At 35.4% G+C, this 25,133-nt stretch overlaps 1 protein-coding gene across 3 annotated transcripts in view; it reads left to right on the top strand.

Moving 5' to 3' along the window:
* The window catches only part of SPPL2A (signal peptide peptidase like 2A), a 52,458-nt gene that overhangs the window by 21,497 nt on the left and 5,828 nt on the right, over positions 1-25,133 (top strand). Inside the window, exons 6-15 of one of the 3 annotated variants that reach the window (XM_068551531.1) lie at positions 2,029-2,180; positions 6,907-7,003; positions 7,430-7,531; positions 8,535-8,616; positions 9,440-9,514; positions 17,013-17,069; positions 17,265-17,318; positions 17,747-17,849; positions 20,715-20,789; positions 22,578-22,724. In XM_068551531.1, coding sequence (XP_068407632.1) covers positions 2,029-2,180; positions 6,907-7,003; positions 7,430-7,531; positions 8,535-8,616; positions 9,440-9,514; positions 17,013-17,069; positions 17,265-17,318; positions 17,747-17,849; positions 20,715-20,789; positions 22,578-22,724 — 944 coding nt within the window. Of the gene's footprint in view, positions 1-2,028; positions 2,181-6,906; positions 7,004-7,429; positions 7,532-8,534; positions 8,617-9,439; positions 9,515-17,012; positions 17,070-17,264; positions 17,319-17,746; positions 17,850-20,714; positions 20,790-22,577; positions 22,739-25,133 lie in introns of all 3 variants that reach the window. The other 2 variants (XM_068551519.1, XM_068551522.1) reach the window with 2 other exon arrangements.

The following is a 25,133-nucleotide window of genomic DNA, read 5'->3' as shown; positions in this document are numbered from 1 at the left end:
AACAACATGGCTGGATTTTGATGGCATTATGCTAAGTGAAATAAGTCAGACAAAGAAATACCAAATGATCTCATTTATGTGTGGAATCTTAAAAAAAAAAAAAAAAGAACTCATAGAGCAGAGAACAGATTGGTGGTTACCAGAGGTGGGGAGGTGGGGAGGGGGCAAAATGGGTGAAGGTGCTTAAAAGGTACAAACATCCTGTTATAAAATAAATAAGTCCTGGGGATGTAATGTACAGCATGGTGACTATAGTTAATAATACTGTACTGCATATTTGAAAGTTACTAAGAAAATAGTTCTTAAAAGTTCTCATCACAAGAAAAAAAAATGTTTTAACTGTGTGGTGATGGATGTGAACTAGACTTATTGTGGTGATCATTTTGCAATGTATACAAATATCAAATCGTGTCATACATCTGAAACTAATATGATGTTATGTCAATTATATCTTAATTTAAAAAATAACACAAGGACTGTTATTTAGCAAGTAAAGAGAGTTAGACTGAAAGAAAAGGGAAAAGAGAATAAGGCTTAGGGAATGGAAAATTTATCAGAACAGGATCTCATAACCCAGAATTACCCTGCCAAATGAAAGAGGTACTTTTTGCAAAAGGGAAAAATGCCTTGATTCTGTATAAAGACTTTTCAGTAGAGAGTTAAAGTCTATTATAATGAGTCCTTCTTATAACTGGTTCTCATCATAAACTCAAGATGGCAGGAAAGAAAGCTTAGCTTCCCATTGCATGTGGCTCTTGAGCTGATTTAAGAGTACAATTTTTTAAAAAGATGAATTATATTATTTTAACATGATATAAATCTAGTATATGTTTTCCTTCAAGAAATTGCCTGGTGCTTTTTAGTACACTGAATATGAATATATGACTCTTTGATTATTATGGCTTATATATGTTCTGTGATAGAAATGTCTTTAAATGAATCTGTTTGCAATGATAGATACCAAAGGTTGGCATGTTTTCCCACTCAGATACTACTTTCATTGAAACTTTTGTTAATACCCTGTCATCCAGCTCTACAGTTTCAGGGAGGTACTGTGTGTCTCTCCTCAAACCCTCTCCCAGCTCTTTTCCCAGGCAGCCTCCCTAGAGTCACAGATGCCTAGAATAGTAACCATCCCAATCCACAGTTTTCTAATAAGAAAGTGGCATGTTGGTAAATAAGCAGTTTGGCAAATGTACAGTTTCATAGAAATAAATCTTTTTTTAACCTAAAGTTTGTATTGAGCCCGGACCTGATGAAAAGGGTCAGGATATACGAAAAGGGAACAGAATTTAGTAGACCAGAGTTGAAGGAACTGGAGCTGGAAAAGTACGTAGTGGGTTCCATATAACTGGGAAGAGACAATTAGGTGACAGAACAGAGACTGACTGCTCAACAGAAGAAGCTTGTGACCCTTTCCTCTTCAACTCCTGTGTCTGCCTTTTATTAGCTGTGTGACCCAGCAAGGTTGTTGGGAGAATTAGAAACTATTTTGCTATCTTATATCAAGTTAGGACAAAGCTATGTCTTGAACTCCTTTTGAATCCTTCATAATATGTCAGTGAGCACTGAACAGACATATAGAAAATACTGAGTTGACTGAGAGAAGAATTTAGTGTTTTACATTGAAGAGAAGCTAATTTTAAAAGTACTTTCCTATCTGCAAGTTGGTAATATTAAGTGTATAAAAAGAATTGGTTATCATTTGAAACTTATTATGTCAATGTAGTTTCCAAATTAGATAATATAAACATTAATTTGTTTATGTAATAAATGTCATCTGTTTCAACAATTATGCCTCCAGAAAAAAATTTTATTTCAAAAGTTAGTGGTTAATAACAGATCAACTCTTGAGGGTAGAATTATAGGGAGTTTTTACTTTCTAGATTAAATATTTCTTTTTGGTGTGTAATTTTTAAGTATATTACTTTGTAATCAGAAACAAATCTAAGTTGGTGTTAGAGATAGATTTTTAAAATAGCTATACTTGGCAGAGATTTGCTGAAGTTCCTGTTTATGTTTATGCAGGGAAAGCATGAAGGCAGTGACAAACACTGAAGATAGAGAAATGAGGAAAAAGAAGGAAGAATATTTTACTTTTAGTCCTCTAACAGTTGTAATATTTGTGGTCATCTGCTGTATTATGATGGTCTTACTTTATTTCTTCTACAAATGGTTGGGTAAGAAATCATATTTTATATTTGCTACTTTTAGCATACATCTTTTTATTTACTTTGCCAGATTCATCTTTTCCTTTAAGGCATTCTACCTGGAGAACTTAAGTGAATAGTTAAAGAGTGATATGAACTTTTTAAACTGTCAGAAGTGTTAGGCCCCTATTACTTTGGGATAAGAAAAAAATATTCCAATTAAAAAAATACTGTGTCCGGTGTGGGGGTAGTGGTGGGATGAACTGGGAGGTTGGGATTGACATGTATGCACTACTATGTATAAAATAGATGACTAATAAGAACCTGCTGTATAGCACAGGGAACTCTACTTCACTTTGCTGTGCAGTAGAAACTAACAACATTTTAAAACAACTATACCCCAATAAAAAAATTTTTAAAAAAGAAAAGAAAAAAATTTTTTAAATAGTAAAAATTAACAAATAGTGTGTCCTACAGATGTAGAGAACAAACGTATGGACACCAAGGTGGGAAGGGAGGATGGGATGAATTGGGAGATTGGGATTGACATATATGCACTAATATGTATAAAATAGATAACTAGTAAGAACCTGCTGTATAGCACAGGGAACTCTACTTCACTTTGCTGTGCAGTAGAAACTAACACAACATTTTAAAACAACTATACCCCAATAAAAAACTTTTAAAAAAGAAAAGAAAAAAAATTTTTAAATAGTAAAAATTAACAAATAGCGTGTCCTACAGATGTAGAGAACAAACGTATGGGCACCAAGGTGGGAAGGGAGGATGGGGTGAATTGGGAGATTGGGATTGACATATATGCACTAGTATGTATAAAATAGATGACTAATAAGAACCTGCTGTATAGCACAGGGAGCTCTACCTCACTTTGCTGTACAGTAGAAACTAACACAACATTTTAAAACAACTATACCCCAATAAAAATTTTTTTAAAAAAGAAAACAATTTTTAAATAGTATAAATTAAAAAGTAGTGTGTCCTACAGATGTAGAGAACAAACGTATGGACACCAAGGTGGGAAGGGAGGATGGGATGAATTGGGAGATTGGGATTGACATATATACACTAATATGTATAAAATAGATAACTAATGAGAACCTACTGTATAGCACAGAGAACTCTACTAATGCTCTGTGGTGACCTAGATAGGAAAGAAATCCAGAAAAGAGGGGATGTATGTATACGTATAGCCGATTCACTTCACTGTACAGCAGAAGCTAGCACAACATTGTAAAGCAACTATACCCCAATTTAAAAAAAAAAAAAAGGAAAAAAATATACTGTGTCTTGAAATAAGAACACTTCTTCATGGATGACTTGAAAGAATTGCTATGGCCCCTAAGTTTCCCTCTCTGCAGTTAAAGCATAATAGGCCAGTATCTAAGCAGCAGACTAAGGATTTCTTGGTGGCTATACATAGTTATATGAAATAGAAGATTATTCAAATTACGAATTTATTGCTTGTGCTTACCCCCAAAGTGTGGTTTGTTCTTTTTGTCATTTTGCAAACCAAGATGTTGTATTGCTCCAATTTTGTTTTACTTATATAAACATTTAAGATCATACTACATCTAAAAACACACAGGTACTTGCCTGTGGTCTAGAGAATAAATTATACTTTTTCCTTTAAGAAGGTAGGATAATGGCTTGCCCATCCCCTGGCCAGTCTTCTTAGTGGTCTGATAGGATGGAAATTTGCTATTTGTGGCCAACATATAGCAAAAAGAGGAGGGAGCCCGGGGAAAAAGAGAGTGTGCCTGATGAGAATTTAAAACCTTTGTAAAAACCACCACAGGCTACAATGCTTATTTAGAGAATATTAGTATAAGTTTCTGGACTAGAAAACTGAGGCCCCAAGGTTAGTTTCAGCTTATTGTTCAATTTCTCCTGTCCTATGGCAGCAGTTTTAAAACTATACTTAGGACATATATTTCCAATTAGAAAATTTTTTCTTTGAATATCACTCATATTTCAATATGTTGCTGGGAGAGTGGATACCAGGGTGATATTTGTATTAGGTCGTCATTGTACAGCTAATTTTTCTGATTTAATTCTCAGCTTTCAATTGTTTGTGTCTGACCCTCAGTTGATATATATAGTGGTCTATGACAGAAAAAAGAGATTTTTCTACCTTACCCTAAAGCATGTGTTCATTTTTGGTAAGGAATTTCCTTAAACTCATCCTTATTTAAAAAGTTAACCCTGCTTATAACTGTAATTTTCAATGTAGGAGGAAGATCAATTAACCTCATGGTTATCCTAGGACATGGGATTTAATTATGACTCTGACAAGGGTGTGTGATATTGCAAGATTTAATATACTTTCAAATGGTTTGTTATGGCTAAAATTGCTGCCATTTCTTAATATGTTCAATGTACTAAATTGCTAAGGTTCTCCTTACCATTTTATGTTGTCATACTCAAGAAAGTAACTAAAGATAGTTATATTAACCAAATTCTTTCTCATGTCAAATCATTTTCTTAGGTATAGTATGACATTGAATGCGACACCTTAAAACTCTCTTAGGGCCTCCAGAGCATGATTTCCACCAGAGTTTTAATGTTGGGTTGGAGACCTTTGGTGGATGACTAACCAAACTCAACTTGGCAATCTTTGACTGTCAATCTTACTACTCAGATTACCATATATATCCAATAATAACAATAACGAATAATAAGGAAACGAAAAAATAATTTGTCCAAGATCACCAATTAGAAAGTGTCTATCCCTTATTTACTGTCTCTAGTTTACTCTCTTTTCTCACATACAAAACAGTTATAGTTTTCTGAAATCTAGTGGAATTTGCAAAATTCAGTTAAAATTTGTATTTCCATTGTGAAATTTTGAGAAAGTTCAGAAAACGAACACTTTTAGAGTACAATAATTTCTCCCCCTTTTTAACAATAGTGAGATCAAATGTTTTTAATTTTAAATAATTCTCAAATAAGTATAGCTAATATAAAAAAACATTTGTGAATTTTAACTACCTTAGTATGGTATCTAGACAAAGAGGTTTGTTTAAGTGGATTTAGTTTTACCACATATAAAGTTGTTAGAGATAAATTCTACCATAGGAAAATATAGACATCATGATTAACGTCTAAGGTAGGTGTCAGTTCTCATCCTTAAGCTGCAATTTAAAAAGCATTTATAATGTTTTATTAATTGCTCCATTCGTTACATTTAAATTAAATACTCACAAATGTCTACAACTCACTTTATAGACGTCTTTAACAAACATGTGAGTTTGAATCATTGAATGATAGAAAATGCAGAGCCACTGACATAAATCGTAGCAATATTTTCTTAAATCAGTCTCCGAGCGCAAAAGAAATAAAAGCAAAAATAAACAAATGGGACCTAATCAAACTTACAAGCTTTTGCACAGCAAAGGAAACCATAAACAAAATGAAAAGACAACCTATGGACTGGGAGAAAATATTTGCAAAAGATGCAACCAACAAGGGGTTAATATCCAAAATACACAAACAGCTCATACAACTCAATATCAAAAAAACAGACAACCCAATCCAAAAATGGGCAGAAGACCTAAATAGACATTTCTCCAAAGAAGACATACAGATGGTCAATAGGCACTTGAGAAGATGCTCAACATCGCTAATTATTAGAAAAATGCAAATCAAAACTACAATGAGGTTTCATCTCACACCTGTCAGAGTGGCCATCTTCAAAAAGTCTACAAATAAATGTTGGAGAGGGTGTGGAGAAAAGGAAACCCTCCTACACTGTTGGTGGGAATGTAAATTGGTGCAGCCACTATGAAAACAGTATGGAGGTTCCTTAAAAACTAAAATTAGAGCTACCATATGATCCAGCAATTCCACTTCTGGGTATTTATTCTAAGAAAACAAAAACCTAATTAGAAAAGTTATATGCACCCCTATGTTCATTGCAGCATTATTTACAATAGCCAAATTATGAAAGCAACCTAAGTACCCATCTGTAGATGAATAGATAAAGAAGATGTGGTATATATATGTATATATACACACACACACACACACACAGTGTAATATTATTCAGCCATTAAAAAGAATGAAATAATGCCATTTGCAGTAACATGGATGGACCTAGAGATTGTCATGCTAAGTGAAGTAAGTCAGACAGAAAGACTAATATTATATGATATCACATATGTGGAATCTAAAAGATAATACAAATCAACTTATTTACAAATCAGAAACAGGCTCACAGACATAGAAAAGAAACTTATGGTTACCAAAGGGGAAAGGGAAGGGGGAGGGATAAATTAGGAGTATGGGATTAACAGATACACACCACTATATATTAAAAAGATAAACAAAGATTTACTGTATAGCACAGGGAACTATATTTAATATCTTGTAATAACCTATAATGGAAAAGAATCTGAAGCTGTACACCTGAAACTAATACAATATTGTAAATCAACTATAGTTCAATTAAAAAAAAAAATAGTAAATTTTTTAAAAAAGAAAATGTGGAGCCAGCTTCAGCCCCTAAAGAAATCCTACCAGTGTGTAATGGAACTAAAACAACACATAAAATACCCACCCTTAAAGCTCAAGATCTAAATATTTTCAGTTTAGTAACCAATTCAGATTATGGTATGGTCTCTGCATTGAAAGTATTATGATCCAGTAGAAAAGCTAAAGAATTAATATTGATTGTATAAATATTTTCTTATCATGTTTCTTTCTGTTCTCATATAATTTAGTGTCTTTTTTTTTCTAGTTTATGTTATGATAGCAATTTTCTGCATAGCATCAGCGATGAGTCTGTACAACTGTCTTGCTGCACTAATTCAGAAGATACCATGTGGACAGTGCATGTATGTATCTCTTATGAGGAAGCCTATAATGTTGGTTTTTGTAATTTAAAATAATACAAGGAAAAATAGGAGCGTTATTTTAAACCTGTGCAGTCCAATATGCATGTCGCTATTTTAATTTAAAATAATTAAAATAATAAAATTAAAAATTCAGTTGCCCATTATCCACATTTCAAGTGCTAAATAACCACATGTTGCTAGTGGCTACAGTATTGGACAGCACAGATATAAAGCATTTTCATCATCATAGTTCTACTGAACTGATAAATATTTTATTATGTATCATTTGTTGTACTTAAAATCAAGACTTTTAAATTGATATTTAAAAAGTTTTCTTGTCACTGTAGCTAACATTGATTTGTCACATTAACTGAACATTGTGTTTCATCTACAGGGTAAATTAACCTATTTCAATCTCTCTTTTAGGATTATGTGTCGTGGCAAAAGCATTGAAGTGAGACTTATTTTTCTCTCTGGACTGTGCATAGCAATAGCTGTTGTTTGGGCTGTATTTCGAAATGAAGATAGGTATGAATACTCATTGTATTTGCTTTTAGATTAGTCTAAGGATGGATTATTTTATATCTTGCCTTGATAATTGTTCATTATGATTATTATGGATTTTTTTGGCTTTTATCCCAGAACATCATAGTCTTGAAACATGCTAAATATATTCTTAAATAAACAGATCTTGTGCTAATGGATTTCAGGTTGTCTAGAGAAGGAAATAATGAATTAGGATTTAAACATCTAAGCTGAAATACGCTTCAAAAATGTACTTAATTATGGCATAGCCACACAATGGAGTGCAATGCAGCTGTAAAGAATGAAGATCTCTCTGAATTAATATGCAATGATTTCCAGGATATATTTTTAAGTGAAAAAAGCAAAATATGAAAGAATATCTAGAGTATGCTGCCTTTCATGTGAGAAAGGAAATATCAGAAAATATACAGGTATCTGTCCATTTGCAGGAAGAATAACCAGAAAAAAAAATTTAACAGTTTATTAATAAAATTATTAATACCCAAAAGGATTTAACAGCCTAAAGTTTGGGAGCAAAGCTCATACAATTTTAAGCAGCTTCAGATATGATAATCAATTGATAATTATTCATGTCAGTTGTCAGTTTCTGCTAGAATATGTTGTATAGCTCTCATTTCCTTTATGTTTTAGCTATCTGGATGTATATTAACATCAATGTCCTTTGTTATGAGCTACCTTTCTTAAAAGAGACATGTATAAATTCAAAGATTAAGGATAAATATGCACTTATGTCTGATATACATTCTTCTGAGGTAGCCTTTCAACTTTTTCTTAGTGTAGTAGTAGTATTCATTATTCTACTAGGACAGTAAATTACTAAATATGGAGAATATAAGAGGTTTTTCTGTTGTTATAATTGCTGCTTAATAATTGAATACTCATATCATAGCAATTGAACAGTATTACTTTAGTGATCCGTTTCTTTTGAAATGTTCCATTTAAAAATAACTGAGTAAAACAATAGAGTAATTTCTTTTGATTTTAGGTGGGCTTGGATTTTACAGGATATCTTAGGGATTGCTTTCTGTCTGAATTTAATTAAAACACTGAAGTTACCCAACTTCAAGGTAAAGTATACTACTTTGCTAGCTAAAATAATTTTTTTCTTTTTAAAACAACTTTATTAAGGTATAATTTACATATAATTAAATGCACCCATTTCAAGTGTACAAATTGTTGAAATTTTACAAATATGTAACTTTGTAACCACCATCCCAATCAATTAGAGAATATTCCTTATCTTTTCAAAAGCTCTATCATGCCCTTTAGCAGTCAATCCTAATCCCCAACCCCAAGCAACCACTGATTTGCTAGCTAAAATATTTTTAATCATTCATATAATATGCCAAATTCATATAATCTGTGCAAGACTAAATATCAGGGAAGAACATTTCTTTGATTCAGTGATTTTTTTGTGTGTGGGCTCCTTAGTTGCGGCAGGCAGCTCCTTAGTTGCAGCTCATGGGCTCCTTAGTTGCAGCTTGCCTGCTCCTTGGTTGCGGCATGTGTGCTCCTTAGTTGCGGCTGGCAGGCTCCTTAGCTGCGGCTCACCAGCTCCTTAGTTGTGGCATGCAAACTCTTAGTTGCGGCATGCATGTGGGATCTAGTTCCCTGACCAGGGGTTGAACCCAGGCCCGCTGCATTGGAGTGCGGAGTCTTAACCACTGGACCACCAGGGAAGTCCTTCAGTGATTTTTTTTTTAAAGAATGACTTAAAGCAGATAAAAGTTTGAATGTGATTTGTAGAATAAAACTACAAATAGTAATAACATTAAATGCCTTTAAAAAGTGTTCAAATGTATGTTACATGTTTATTTGTATTTGTAAAATAATATCTCTTAATTTAGATATGGGAAGTTTGACCTTTAAATTTGTTTCTTTCTTCAACAGTCATGTGTGATACTTCTAAGCCTTCTTCTCCTCTATGATGTATTTTTTGTTTTCATAACACCATTCATCACAAAGGTATGATATTTTTGAAATCCATGAGAAACATGCTAAAAGATGAGAGTCTTAAACATGCTCTTAGCGTATTGATTTTGCAGATGTTTACCACTGACTGAGTTTTAATTCTCTTAAGAGAATTATCATTGAAATTGGCCTTTTAATAGAGGATATTTTTAAGCCTTTAAGCCATTCTGCTAAATAAAAAAATCTGTCCTGATTGATGTAAACATGAGAATATCTATAAATTTTCTTCCTACCCATTTTAAAGTAACTTTTCTTCTTATTGTAAACCAATAAATATGTGCTATAGAGAATACAGACAGCAAAAAGAATAAAAAAGTGTCATTGCTACTTTCATTTCTGTAACCCTAGTGTGAGACTAAGAAAGAGCACCACACTGAAAGTCTGAAGACCTAAAGTGTAGGTCTGTAACTTTATAACCCTGGGCTGCTAGTCACTTAGCCCTCAGTTTCCTAATCAGTTAGGTGAGGGAGTATTGCTAGCATTCCATCCTCTCTTTCCATCAGTAGGATTCTTTTGGTTGCCACTGCCAGAACCCAACCTAACCTTTCTATATGAAAGAGGTCCCATCTACCCAGGACGTGTGACCTAACCTTTCTATATGAAAGAGGTCCCATCTACCCAGGACATGTGCAAAGGCCAGGGTGGGCCTGGCCTCAGGAGAAACTAGACTCAGGGGCACATGCTCTTCCTTTCTGCTTCTGTCCATCTGTTCATTGTCTCAGACTGGCTTTTCCCATGAGGTTAGAATCATAGCACTCAAATATCTGTCGAATGTTGACTGATCAAAAATCTGGAATCTGGACTCAAATCAATAAAATTAGAAATGAAAAAGGAGAAGTTACAACAGACACCACAGAAATACAAAGCATCCTAAGAGACTACTACAAGCAACTCTATGCCAACCAGATGGACAACCTGGAAGAAATGGACAAATTCTTAGAAAGGTATAACCTTCCAAGACTGAACCAGGAAGAAATAGAAAATATGAACAGACCCATCACAAGTAATGAAATTGAAACTGTGATTAAAAATCTTCCAACAAACAAAAGTCCAGGACCAGATGGCTTCACAGGTGAATTCTATCAAACATTTAGAGAAGAGCTAACACCCATCCTTCTTAAATGCTTCCAAAAAATTGCAGAGGAAGTAACACTCCCAAACTCATTCTGTGAGGCCACCATCACCCTGATACCAAAACCAGACACAGATACTACAAAAAAAGAAAATTACAGACCAGTATCACTGATGAGGATAGATGCAAATATCCTCAACAAAATACTAGCAAACAGAATCCAACAACACATTAAAAGGATCATACACCATGATCAAGTGGGATTTATCCCAGGGATGCAAGGATTCTTCAATATACGCAAATCAATCAATGTGATACATCATATTAACAAATTGAAGAATAAAGATCATATGATCATCTCAATAGATGCAGAAAAAGCTTTTGACAAAATTCAACACCCATTTATGATAAAAACGCTCCAGAAAGTGGGCACAGAGAGAACCTACTTCAACATAATAAAGGCCATATATGACAGACCCACAGCAAACATCATTCTCAATGGTGAAAAACTGAAAGCATTTCCTCTAAGATCAGGAACAAGACAAGGATGTCCACTCTCACCACTGCTATTCAACATAGTTTTGGAAGTCCTAGCCACGGCAATCAGAGAAGAAAAAGAAATAAAAGGAATACAAATTGGAAAAGAAGAAGTAAAACTGTTTGCAGATGACATGATAGTATACATAGAGAATCCTAAAGATGCCACCAGAAAACTACTAGAGCTAATCAATGAATTTGGTAATGTTGCAGGATACAGAATTAATGCACAGAAATCTCTTGCATTCCTATACACTAATGATGAAAAATCTGAAAGAGAAATTAAGGAAACTCTCCCATGTACCACTGCAACAAAAAGAATAAAATACCTAGGAATAAACCTACCTAGGGAGACAAAAGACCTGTATGCAGAAAACTGTAAAGACACTGATGAAAGAAATTAAAGATGACATAAACAGATGGAGAGATATACCATTTTCTTGGAGTGGAAGAACCAGTATTGTGAAAATGACTCTACTACCCAAAGCAATCTACAGATTCAATGCAATCCCTATCAAATTACCAATGGCATTTTTTACAGAACTAGAACAAAAAATCTTAAAATTTGTATGGAGACACAAAAGACCCTGAATAGCCATAGCAGTCTTGAGGGAAAAAAACGGAGCTGGAGGAATCAGACTCCCTGACATCAGACTATACTACAAAGCTACAGTAATCAAGACAATATGGTACTGGCACAAAAACAGAAATAAAGATCAATGGAACAGGATAGAAAACCCAGAGATAAACCCGCACACCTATGGTCAACTAATCTATGACAAAGGAGGCAAGGATATACAGTGGAGAAAAGACAGTCTCTTCAGTAAGTGGTGCTGGGAAAACTGGACAGCTACATGTAAAAGAATGAAATTAGAACACTCCCTAACACCGTACGCAAAAATAAACTCAAAATGGATTAGAGACCTAAATGTAAGCCCAGGCACTATAAAACTCTTAGAGGAAAACATAGGCAGAACATTCTTTGACATAAATCACAGCAAGATCTTTTTTGATCCACCTCCTAGAGTAATGGAAATAAAAACAAAAAATAAACAAATGGGACCTAATGAAACTTAAAAGCTTTTTGCACAGCAGAGGAAACCATAAACAAGACGAAAAGACAGCCCTCAGAATGGGAGAAAATTTTTGCAAATGAATCATTGGAGAAAGGATTAATCTCCAAAATATATAAACAGCTCATGCAGCTCAATATTAAAAAAACAAACAACCCAATCCAAAAATGAGCAGAAGACCTAAATAGACATTTCTCCAAAGAAGACATACAGATGGCCAAGAAGCACGTGAAAAGCTGCTCAACATCACTAATTATTAGAGAAATGCAAATCAAAACTACAATGAGGTATCACCTCACACCAGTTAGAATGCGCATCATCAGAAAATCTACAAACAGCAAATGCTGGAGAGGGTGTGGAGAAAAGGGAACCCTCTTGCATTGTTGGTGGGAATGTAAATTGATACAGCCACTATGGAGAACAGTATGGAGGTTCCTTAAAGAACTAAAAGTAGAATTACTATATGACCCAGCAATCCCACTACTGGGCATATACCCAGAGAAAACCATAATTCAAAAAGACAGATACACCCCAATGTTCATTGCAGCACTATTTACAACAGCCATGTCATGGAAGTAACCTAAATGCCCATCGACAGACGAATGGATAAAGAAGATGTGACACATATATACAATGGAATATTACTCAGCCATAAAAAGGAACGAAATTGGGTCATTTGTAGAGACATGGATGGATATAGAGACTGTCATACAGAGTGAACTAAGTCAGAAAGAGAAAAATACCGCATATTAATGCAGAGATGTGGAACCTAGAAAATGGTACAGATGAACCGGTTTGCTGAGCAGAAATTGAGACACAGAAGTAGAGAAAAAACATATGGACACAAAGGGGGGAAGCAGCAGGGGGTGGGGGTTGTGGTGTGATGAACTGGGAGATTGGGATTGACATGTATTCACTGATGTGTATAAAATGGATGACTAATAAAAAAACAATTTTTCTGATCTTAAAAAAAAAAAAAATCTGGAATCACTTGTCACGTTTTAAATCTTAATTCTGCTATGAATGAATTTGAAAGTAATTATTGTAACACAAATAATAGTCCCTTCACTTATAAATTATATTTGTCCTCATATTTGTATTTTTACTTTTCTCATGTGTTTTGACCCTCATAAGTGATCAATAAATATCCTTGGAATAAATGAAAGTAAATTAAAAAAAAAAATAGGTCATCTCTTCCCAGCTTTACCACTGGCTCCTCAATAAAATCCTGGTGCTGTTCTTAGAATCAGGGAGAGGTGTTGGATGAGTGTGGTAGTCCTTCGTTGCCCAGTTTTTCTACCTTGTGCCTATTCCTGTCTCATGAACATATTATTAATTATTGCTTAATTCTTCCACTTTCCCCACTTTGAGTCTTGCTTTGTAACTTTATATCATTTCATTATCCTTTGTCACTCTCATATATTTAGTGTTTGATATTATAATCACTGCTTTTTTCCCTAGTAGTTCTTTATTCTTTAGCCCCTACTATCTGTGAAATCTCTGCATTTCTGATATTTGCTATAATGGCCTAAGACAAACATGTGCTCCATTGGGGAGCTAAAATTGCAACTAGGTAACGAATGTAGTTAACTGTCCCAAAACATTAGCACATTTCCATGCTTTAATGATGAGCCATCTGGCTCACTGACTTCATTTGCAATAGTAACCTAAAAAAGCATAGCACTAGTATTATGGATTATAACAAAAATTGTTAATTTACTAACGCATATTTTAAAGTTCTATCCAAAGCTGTTCTAGCTTGTGTCAATTTATTTGGTTAAAAAAAAAATGTTTCTATAAGTCACTCCATCAGAGATCTCATAATGAAAGTAAAGCACTCTCTCTACAAAGCCATTTCCATAAGTCAACGCGTAGTCATACCATATGATACATATATTGCACAGTGGACATAGCTATAAACTATAACTAAACTCTTTATTTATTTTTGGCTGCATTGGGTCTTCGTTGCTGTGCGCGGGCTTTCTGTAGATGCGGAGAGTGGGGGCTACTGTTCACTGTGGTGCACGGGCTTCTTATTGCGGTATCTTCTCTTGTTGGAGAGCACAGGCTCTAGAGCGTGCAGGCTTCAGTAGATGCGGCACATGGGCTCAGTAGTTGCAGCACGTGGGCTTACTAGTTGTGGCACGCAGGCTCTAGAGCGCAGGCTCAGTAGTTGTGGCACACAGGCTTAGTTGCTCCACGGCATGTGGGATCTTCCCGGACCAGGGCTCGAACCCGTGTCCCTTGCATTGGCAGGCAGATTCTTAACCACTGCATCACCAGGGAAGCCCCTAACTATTTAACAAATAATTTTTCCATTCTGTTTTAACACTAGTATCACTTTATAAATGCCAAACATGTCTGCCAGCAAACTATGTCCATTCGCTACACATAAAAAGTTTTAGTATTTTAAGGGTATATGGGTCCATGTCCTGGCTATTGTAAATAGAGCTGCAATGAACATTTTGGTACATGACTCTTTTTGAGTTCTGGTTTTCTCAGGGTATATGCCCAGTAGTGGGATTGCTGGGTCGTATGGTAGTTCTATTTTTAGTTTTTTAATGAACCTCCATACTGTTCAACCTAAGTGTCCATCAGCAGATGAATGGATAAAGAAGATGTGGCACATATATAATGGAATATTACTCAGCCATAAAAAGAAACGAAATTGAGTTATTTGTAGTGAGGTGGATGGACCTAGAGTCTGTCATACAGAGTGAAGTAAGTCAGAAAGAGAAAAACAAATACCGTATGCTAACACATATATATGGAATCTAAGAAAAAAAAAAAAGGTCATGAAGAACCTAGGGGCAAGACGGGAATAAAGACACAGACCTACTAGAGAATGGACTTGAGGATATGGGGAGGGGGAAGGGTAAGCTGTGACAAAGTGAGAGAGTGGCATGGACATATATACTCTATCAAACGTAAAATAGATAGCTAGTGGGAAGCAGCCGCATAGCACAGGGAGATCAGCTCGGTGCTTTGTGACCACCTAGAGGGGTGGGATAGGGAGGGTAGGAGGGAGGGAGATGCAAGAGGGAAGAGATATGGGAACATATGTATATGTATAACTGATTCACTTTGTTATAAAGCAGAAACTAACACACCATTGTAAAGCAATTATACTCCAATAAAGATGTTAAAAAAAAAACTGCAAACATCCATAAAAAAAAAGGTATATGGTAATAATAAAGATGTCTTTGAGTCTTCTTTCTTCTGTGCTTAGGGAATTTTTCATCTTCTTTTTTTCCTTCTTTGTTCCCAGTGACTAGGAATGTGATTTCTAGTAATCTGATCCACTGGAAAAGATTGAAGTGCTCTTTAGCGTTCACTGTTGTAGATTTACCTTAACACCTTCTTCTCAGTCTGGTTTGTTTGTTAGGCAACTCAAAATGAAAATTAGATACGTGATTTCTGATTTTTGTGGTTTTCACTGAAAATTTCAAGGATTAAATATTAGACATTCTAAACATGTTCTTGACCCTGGTATTAGTAGACTGCTAATGAGTTGGCAGGGCAGGTAGCCATAGGAGTACAGGTAATAAGAGCCTGTCTTCATTTTTTTTTTCATCTACCACCATACTAGGTATAGTATCTTGCAATAGTAGTTACTCAGATAGATATCTTTGAATGTATAAGAGGATGTCAATAATGGTCTTCAGTTAAATGTTTTAAATAACAATTCAAAAATGAACCAACGTGAACTCTATCTGGAAATTGAATCATATCATGGGAGTTTGCTGTAAAGAACTGTATTTAATATTAGTTTATTTTCATAAACTCCTGTGATTTAACCCTTCTGTAACCCGAAGCTTAACATGAGGAAAAGATTTCTGTAGCTAAGGATTTTATCCTTCTTTCTACTCAGCTCAGGTATCAGTGAGTCTTAAAAATATTTTTAAGTCTTCTTAAAAATACTCAAGTAATTTCTCCTATGCACCCCACCCACATGGCAAATAGTATAGCTAATCAATCAAATTTTCCTAAAATTCAGCATTTATTTATCTTCCCACTACCTATTTGGGGCATGTATTTATCATAATGTGAAGTGTAAGATGGGTGCTCATGCAGTCTTAGCTACATCTAAATGTTTTCCCTCCCCCCAGTAGATTTGGCTGTCAGGAAATAACTTTTTAATAAACACAGCCCACATAAAAAGACCTTAGGCATACACAAAGAAAAACTTCGGCTAAGGTTAATGTTTTGATTGGTGCATAAAAAGTAGGCAGGGCCGAAATTGAACAGGAGTCAGGATAGAGAAATGTTCTCAAGTTCTTTAGGGCTGGGTCTTTTCAAGTTTGGCTTCACTGTTATTGTGGTGAGTAGTCGGAAGGTCCAATGCAAATAAAGTTACCAATATTTATTACAAATCTAAATATAAAAAATTGCAATATTTCTTGTGTCTCTGTTCGTTGTTATTGCTAAGAATGACTAAGGGCACATAGTATATGACATCATGTAATTAAAAGCACTTAAAATTTATAGCCCATTAGAAATGCTAGATATTAGTTGTCAGCATAAATCAGTGCTAAACTCAATTGAATAATCTTTGTGTGGTTTATCTGTAAGTTTCTGATAATTGTTGAGCTCTGATAAAGTGGAACAGCATGCTAGATGAAATTTGTTTTAGATGACTCCAATTTTTGCTATCTACAGAGACCGTTTTAGGAAAAAAATCAGTCTACAACCCATTTTTCATCAGCTTACAGTAGGCCATAAGCCATGGGGTCAAATCTTTCTTGAACACTGGCAGATTGTTCCCTTTAAGTGATTGAACAATTTCTTTCACCTTTCTTCTCAATTTTAGAATGGTGAGAGTATCATGGTTGAACTTGCAGCCGGACCTTTTGGAAATAATGAAAAGGTAGGGATGGCAATTAAATACAAATGGCTGCCAGTGTATGTGTGTGTGTCCAGTTAATAATTTTGCCTTCTTGTGTAATTCATTGGTCACGTAGTGCATGTTAAGGTATTGTAAAACTTTATTTCTCACAAAATATAGCCCTTTTATTAGTTATTCTAAATTATTAAATACCTATTGACTTGGGTTTCATCCTAGAATGATGGAAACTTGGTGGAAGCCACTGCTCAACCCTCAGCTCCCCATGAGAAAGTAAGGATTGTATTTCAGATATGTTCATTGGACTTTAAATCATACCCTCTGAGACAAGACTCTTCTTTGGGGAAAAAAAATCCAGATTGCCAAAAAAAAAAAAAAAAAGTTTCAAGGCCTGAGTCCTATTTTTGGTAAAAAGGAAAGAGAAAAAGTTTAGATATGGGGATACTGGATTAATACTGTTAACCCTACATGTGTGTTGGGTTTTGTTTTTCCAAAACTACATATCTATCTCTTTCAAGCTTTCTATAAATTCAGAGTATATATATGCCTAATTTATGTTCTCTGATTCTAAGCTTTTCTAAAATGTTAATTCTCAAATGTTAAAACAATTATTCTAATATCAATCCTTCCATTTCTAAAGATATGGGTAAAGATTCCTAAGAGGTTTATTGGTGGCCTCTTTTTTTTTTTTGTAATTACAGTTACCAGTAGTCATCAGAGTACCAAAGCTGGCCTATTTCTCAGTAATGAGTGTGTGCCTCATGCCAGTTTCAATATTGGGTTTTGGAGACATTATTGTACCAGGTAAGTGACTGTAACAATTTGAGTGGAAATATACCGATGGTTTAACATTGTCAAATCTATAGTATCAAATGTCAAATGTTAAAAGTTACCTACTCTGTATTAAGTATTTCTGGCTATAGCTAGAGCTGGGATCAGCCACAGAGACAGAGACGGAGAAAAAGTGTTCTGGGGGGTAGAAGATAAAGCCGAAATAGTAACAACCAAAGTATATTTTCCATGGCTCAAAAAGTGTCTTAGAAGAAGTAACTAGTATCAGTTTGACCTTCTTTCCCAAGAAAGTATATAACAAATCCCCTTTTAAAAGTTGAATTTAATATTACCAAATGTATCATAATAAAATAATAGTTATATTCTAGGAAAAGTGGTTTAGGAATACTAAGCAAGGTCATGACCAAGAGGAAAAACATAGTAGAACAACAACAGCTTGTAAGGCCCTATAATGCAAAAAAAAATACAGCATGTGGTGGAAATTGATCACCTTCTCCTAGCATGTCTTCTCTGACAGTTTTTGCAGTTCTGCATTATTTTCCTCACTGGGCTACTTGTAGAATAAAGTTAATCCCAGCCCAGGAATAATATAGTGTAGAAATAATTAATAATGTTTCTCAATCAGCTGAGAGTTTTTCCTTCCTCACTTTTCTTATAGTCTCCTTATGTACTAACTGCCTGTGGCTGGGTAAAGGGTACTGGCTCTTCTGAAAAAGCCCTTTCATTGACATAGTAAAGCTGGATAGAGAGATAAGCAAAAAGTGTTGCCGTGTGAGCTGGATGGCAAAGACCAGTGTAGCCGCTCTCTTAGCTCAGTGAGTCTCCGTTCACATAATTGATAAAGTAGGGAAAGCATTCTGTTGAGTAAACTTAAGGTTTCTTGAATATCTTTAAACTTATCCCCAACTTTACCAGTCCCACACCATGTGCTATAAAAAGCACATAGCATAGAATTGGTGAAAATAGTGTGATCGTATGTAAATACTGCATTCTTGAAGTAAATGTCGAAGGTCACTAACAAATATTTCCCCAAAAAGCAGAGTTTTTGATAATATGTGACTTAATTCTAAAAGCTAAATTCTAATTTGGGGGGATGGGTATCACTGATTTTAATGTATGGAAATGTTGATTAAACAGCAAATATAGGAAAAAATAACAAGGAACTACCAAGAAACGTATTTGATTAATTATGTAAGGACCAAAACTAATTAACGGAAACAACTAATAAAGATAGTAAAATTATTTTCTGATTTTTTTAAGCAGTTGAATGTCATTCTTACTGTTTCATAATAGTGTTTAGCAAATAAATACAGTCTGACATTTCTTCTTCGGAGAGGTTCAACACATTTCGTAAATAGGTAATAAAATGTTTTTTTTCCTGTATACTTGCATGCTTACAAATTAGAGCTTATATTTCATTGCCATTTGAACTCTCTGTATTAAAATTCCAAATTATTTTATTCTCCTTGGAAAAGAGATTCTTTGCTCACAATTTGAAATTGTCTTCCCTGATGCTCTTTCAATACATTCTTTTTTGATAATACATGTAAAAATTTTTGTCAGCACTAGAAACCAAATAGACTAGAGACATATACAGAATATTCCATCCAACAACAGCATAATACACATATTTCCGAAACACACAGGGAACGTTTTCTAGGATAGATCATATGTTAGGCCACAGAACAAATCTTAGCAAATTTAAGAAGATTGAAATCATACCAAGTATATTTTCTGACCACAGTGGTATGAAACTAGAAATCAGTAACAGGAGGATAACTGGAAAATTCACAAACACATAGATATTAACACACACTCCTGAACAACCAGTGGAACAAAGAAAATATTAAAAGAGAAGTAAAAATGTGTTGTGAGACAAATGAAAAGAGAAGCACAACATTTCAAAACTTATGGGATGCAGCAAAAGCAGTTCTAAGAAGTTTATACTGATAAGCATATACATCAAGAAAATAGAAAGATCTCAAATAAACAACCTTTCTTCACACCTACAAGAACTAGAAAAAGAAGAACAAACTAAGCCCAAAGTTAGCAGAATGAAGAAAATAATAAAGATTAGAGCAAAAATAAATAGAGAACAGGAAAATAATAGGAAAGATTAACATAACTAAGAGTTGAATCTTTAAAAAGATAAACAACATTGACAAACCTTTAGCTAGACTAACCAAGAAAAAAAGAGAGAGGGTCCAAATCAATAAAGTTATAAGTGAAAGAAGAGACATTACAACTGATACCACAGAAATATTAGAAAAATTTCTCCATGACGTGGAATATTAAGCAGCTAATAAAAATCATATCTTTAAAGACTGTTTAATGGCTTAGGAAAATGTTTAATATATGGTATTAAGTTTAAAAACATCAGCATGGGGCTTCCCTGGTGACGCAGTGGTTGGGAGTCTGCCTGCCGGTGCAGGGGACACGGGTTCGAGCCCTGGTCTGGGAGGATCCCACATGCCGCGGAGCAGCTAGGCCCGTGAGCCACAGTTACTGAGCCTGCGCGTCTGGAGCCTGTGCTCCGCAACAAGAGAGGCCGCGATGGTGAGAGGCCCGCGCACTGCGATGAAGAGTGGCCCCCGCTTGCCACAACTAGAGAAAGCCCTCACACAGAAACGAAGACCCAACACAGCCATAAATAAATAAATAAATAAAATAAATAAACCCCAAAAAAAAGTTTAAAAAAAAAAACAAAAAAAAACACATCAGCATGTAAAATTTTGTCCAGAATTTGAGGTAGTTTAATGTTCTAATGATGCAAAAATGAAGGTTAGATACAATACAACATGTTCTATTGCCATAGTTAACAGTTGAATTTGTGTTGCTGTTGTTGTTTTAAGAAAATAATGTAGAGTGTTTTTTTAGGCCTGTTGATTGCATACTGTAGAAGATTTGATGTTCAGGCTGGTTCTTCTATATACTATGTTTCCTCCACAGTTGGTAAGTTTTTGTTTTTTCTTTTATTATATTGAATTGTACTGTCTGTAGGAAAAGGTCTAAAAATAAGGAGTCCTGGATTCTAATTCTTCACCATTAATGAATCAGACATGTTTTTTCCATCAAAAAGATAATTATACTTTACTACCTATATCACAAGGTTTTTGAGGTTTAAAAAGGAAATTATATGTGAAAGAAAAACTTTAGGTTCTACACATAAAATGCTTATTAAAGTACATGGCACGTAAGTAGTCAATAAATTCTATAATACTAGATTTTTTAAAAATACAGTATAGGGACTTCCCTGGTGGTCCCTATACTGTTAAAGAATCCACCTTCCAATGCAGGGGACATGGGTTCGATCCCTGGTCAGGGAACTAAGATCCCACATGCTGTGGGGCAACTAAGCCCGCGTGCCGCAACTACTGAGCTCTCTCACCTCAGCTAGACAGCCTGCATACAGCAAACTACAGAGCCCACACGCCACAACTACAGAGCCCATGCAACCTGGAGCATGTGTGCCACAACTAGAGAGAGAGAACCTGTACACCACAGCTAGAGAGAAGCCCGTACGCTGCAATGAAAGATCCTGCGTGCCTCAACGAAGATCCCACGTGCCCCAACTGAGATCCGATGCAGCCAAAAATAAATTAAATAAATAAATAAATAAATAATAAATCTTTAAAAATACGGTATAATAATTACATATTAATATAAATAAATTTATGGCACAATAACATTTCACCTGGGACAGCAGCAGTAGTTGTCACTCATCCTTTTATTTCTATTATCGAAAACAGACAGGAACAGGCTGTAAGCCAAAAAATACTTTTCTGCTTCTGAACATATCAAATAGATATCTCAAAGTCTGTACACCAAAGTTCTTTATTCTTAGGTAAATGGCCTGCACTAGAGCCATTTAGATACTGTTCTAGGAAGGTTTTCAATTCCACAGTGGAATTAAATCTAGTAAATTAAAAGTGTACATTAGTGGTGGAAAAAGGTGTTGCTAGAAATAGTTACCCTGACAGTAAGAAAGAACAGCTAAGTAAGTGAAAGGATGAAAAAGGGGAAATTATAAAGAAATAAGAAAAGCAGTCTGAGGCCATTAAGTATAGTACTCCCAAAAGGCATTAACATATTAGAGTCCAGCACCAATCAGTGTGATAGAATAAAAGAACTCAATGAAAAGACAGATAATAGGACTGTCAACTCTGCTGTGTAACTTTGGGCAACTCACTTAACTTCGCTGGTCCTCCATTATCTCATCTCTAAAGCAAGAAGGTGGACTGCATTGTCCATAAAGGCCCTTCTAGCTCCAATATTCTGAGATCCTGTGTTCATAATGAGACCCTGAATCATTAATAAAAGATCAAATGACATTTGGTATGTGCTTGTTGAAGAAGACCAGGAAGTATATAATCAATATTAGGAAGATTTTTCAAAGCAACCTTTAGTACCTACAGGCACAGATTTTAGTTACCTAAAATGTGGAACAACTCAGCATCCTTAATAGTGGCAGATAATTGAGGCTTCCTTGAATTATTATCTTTATCAGTGATTAATGATTAGGGTAATTATAATGAAAATACTAACCAGTTTCCAAAGTTTTCAAAAGCTCTGTAGAATGTCTCTCCTAACTACTGTCTAGGAAAATAATGAAATTATGAAAAGAAGTCATAGGGCAAAAACCTCCTTAGAAATATTCGAAAACCAGTACTTTAGTGACAGAGTTAAAATCCACCTTTGTTAGCATGTAGAAATTGCTGATACTTGATATTCTTCTTGCAGCCTATGCCGTCGGTATGATACTTACCTTTGTTGTTCTGGTGCTGATGAAAAAGGGGCAACCTGCTCTCCTCTATTTAGTACCTTGCACACTTATTACTGCCTCAGTTGTTGCTTGGAGACGTAAGGAAATGAAAAAGTTCTGGAAAGGTAATGGCTATCAGGTATGTGCTTATATCTTGGTTACCAAGTTATCCTATGACATTGCCTAACTTTGGATGGGAACTGCTTGTATATATCAAAGCTTTTACATGCCAAAAAGTTGCCTTGAATTTGTCAGGATGTCCTAAGTTTTTTCCACTACTACCCTCTTACTATTCACCTTCTGCATCATCAGTTCTCATCCCCACTGCAATCTGTTGCCAAAATTCTGGTGACTCAAGATAAAACTACCAAGAAGCATGGGAGGGCATCAGGGAAAATCAAAACGGCATTTCAACATGAGTTTTCAAAATCCACACAAAGGTCGCCTTCATGAAAGATAAAACCCTTGTTTAAGTACTAGATTTTGATACTGACATTAGCTATTTATAGTAAGAGTCCTGAGATTTTGCAGATAAAAAGTACTCTCTCCAGCATATAAATGGGCCTAACGAAATGAAAGAGGGCACTCATTTCAGATTTAAATGGATCAAGATTAACCTTTCTGTAAAATTCCTAGAACAGAGAATATCAGATACCAGAATCTATCATGTTTGAATTATTTCTTCATTGAAGTTAAACCCCTTTCTTCTTTTCCTAAATGTTCTTGGTATTCCTGTAAAGTTTATTTGTTTGCTTCGAAATTAAAGAGGGTTGGGAAACCCTTGCCTGTTGAGGTCATGGTCATGGCATTGATCCCTTCATGAGGCAGTTAGCTCTTCTTTGCCCTATTACAACAAACTACCCTCTGTCATCCACCCTCATGCATGCATGTAAGTGATCACATGAACAAAAATAGAGATACTTTGGGTAGATGGCTACAATTCTGTTAGTAGATAAACAGTTCAAAGTTCATATCCACCTTGTGGGTGGTTGTAGTGTCATCTTTATTTAACAAGAGGTGATTAGCACATTAAGTTAGACTACTATAATTGAAAAAAGCACCAGCTTAGAATTCTTTGGGGTAAGTCTTATAATTTAAGATTAGGATAAATACCTGCCTTTCCTACCTCACAATGCCATTGTCTCAACTTGTATTTATACACATAGAATTAGTTTATGGCCACAAGGTCCTTGACTAAACTAGTAAGACAGCTTGTAACTTCCATGAAGAGGACACCCACATGGAATGTTTTATAGATTTTGAAAAGTTAAGGTATGTCCTATAACACACACTCTAATACTTGTTTCATTTTGTTTTGTTTTTAATATTTATTTATTTATTTGGTTGGTTGCACCAGGTCTTAGTTGTGGCAGGCAGGTTACTTAGTTGCAACAGGTGGGCTCCTTAGTTGTGGCATGCAAACTCTTAGTTGTGGCGTGCATGTGAGATCTAGTTCCCTGACCAGGGATCGAACCTGGGCCCCCTGCGTTGGGAGCACGGAGCCTTAACCACTGTGCCACCAGGGAAGTCCCTAATACTAGTTTTTGAAAGTCACATCCCAAGAAGTGCTCTTTGTCATCATTTTTTAAAAATAGTTTTCTATTTCTTCACTTAGCAAATGTTTATTGAGCAGTTCTATTGAGCCAGGTACTGTTGTAGGTGCTGTTGATAAAAGATGAACAAGTTAGAAGCAGGCCTACTCTCACGGCCTCTTGAAAGTTACAGTCTAGTGGAGGATGCAAATAGAGTCACTAACAATAAAGTGTGATGAATGTGAGTTATGGCAGGTGCCATGAAAACTAGAAGTGGGACACCCAGTTCTTATGGTTTTGAGACAGTCAAAGGTGATTTGGGGAAGGGAAGCTTCTTAAAGAATGTTAAGTTTATGGGACTTCCCTGGTGGCGCAGTGGTTAAGAATCCACCTGCCAATGCAGGGGACAGGGGTTCGAGCCCTGGTCTGGGAAGATGCCACATGCCACGGAGCAACTAAGCCTGTGCGCCACGACTACTGAGCCTGCGCTCTAGAGCCCGCGAGCCACAACTACTGAGTCCGCATGCTGCAACTACTGACTCCTGCACGCCTAGAGCCTGTGCTCTGCAACAAGAGAAGCCACCACAATAAGAAGGCTGTGCACCGCAACGAAGAGTAGCCCCTGCTCGCCGCAACTAGAGAAATCCCGTGCACAGCAACAAAGACCCAACGCAGCCAAAAAGAAAAAAAAAGGAATGTTAAGTTTATGTTGAGACTTTAAGACTGAGCCATGTGTTCCATATTGAGAGAACCATAACTTCAAAGGCTTGGAGAGAAGAGCATTGACAGATTTAGGAATGAAATGAAGTTTAGGATGGCTATCCTATTGAGTAACAATAGGGGAGCAGTAGGAGATGAAAACTGGAGAAGGAAGCAAGGGAAAGAGTCTGTAGGGTCTTGTAAGCCACGTTCAAGAGCTTGGACTCTATCCTAAGAATATTGGAGACCATTTTAAGAGTTTTAAGAAATCTAGAAAATGAATTGGAGGAGGGAGCAAAGCTT

This window comes from Eschrichtius robustus, chromosome 1 (assembly GCF_028021215.1).
Source record: "Eschrichtius robustus isolate mEscRob2 chromosome 1, mEscRob2.pri, whole genome shotgun sequence".
NCBI classification, from domain to species: Eukaryota; Metazoa; Chordata; class Mammalia; order Artiodactyla; family Eschrichtiidae; genus Eschrichtius; species Eschrichtius robustus.
Note: the sequence above shows the minus strand (reverse complement) of the source record. Positions and strands in the feature narration are given on the sequence as shown.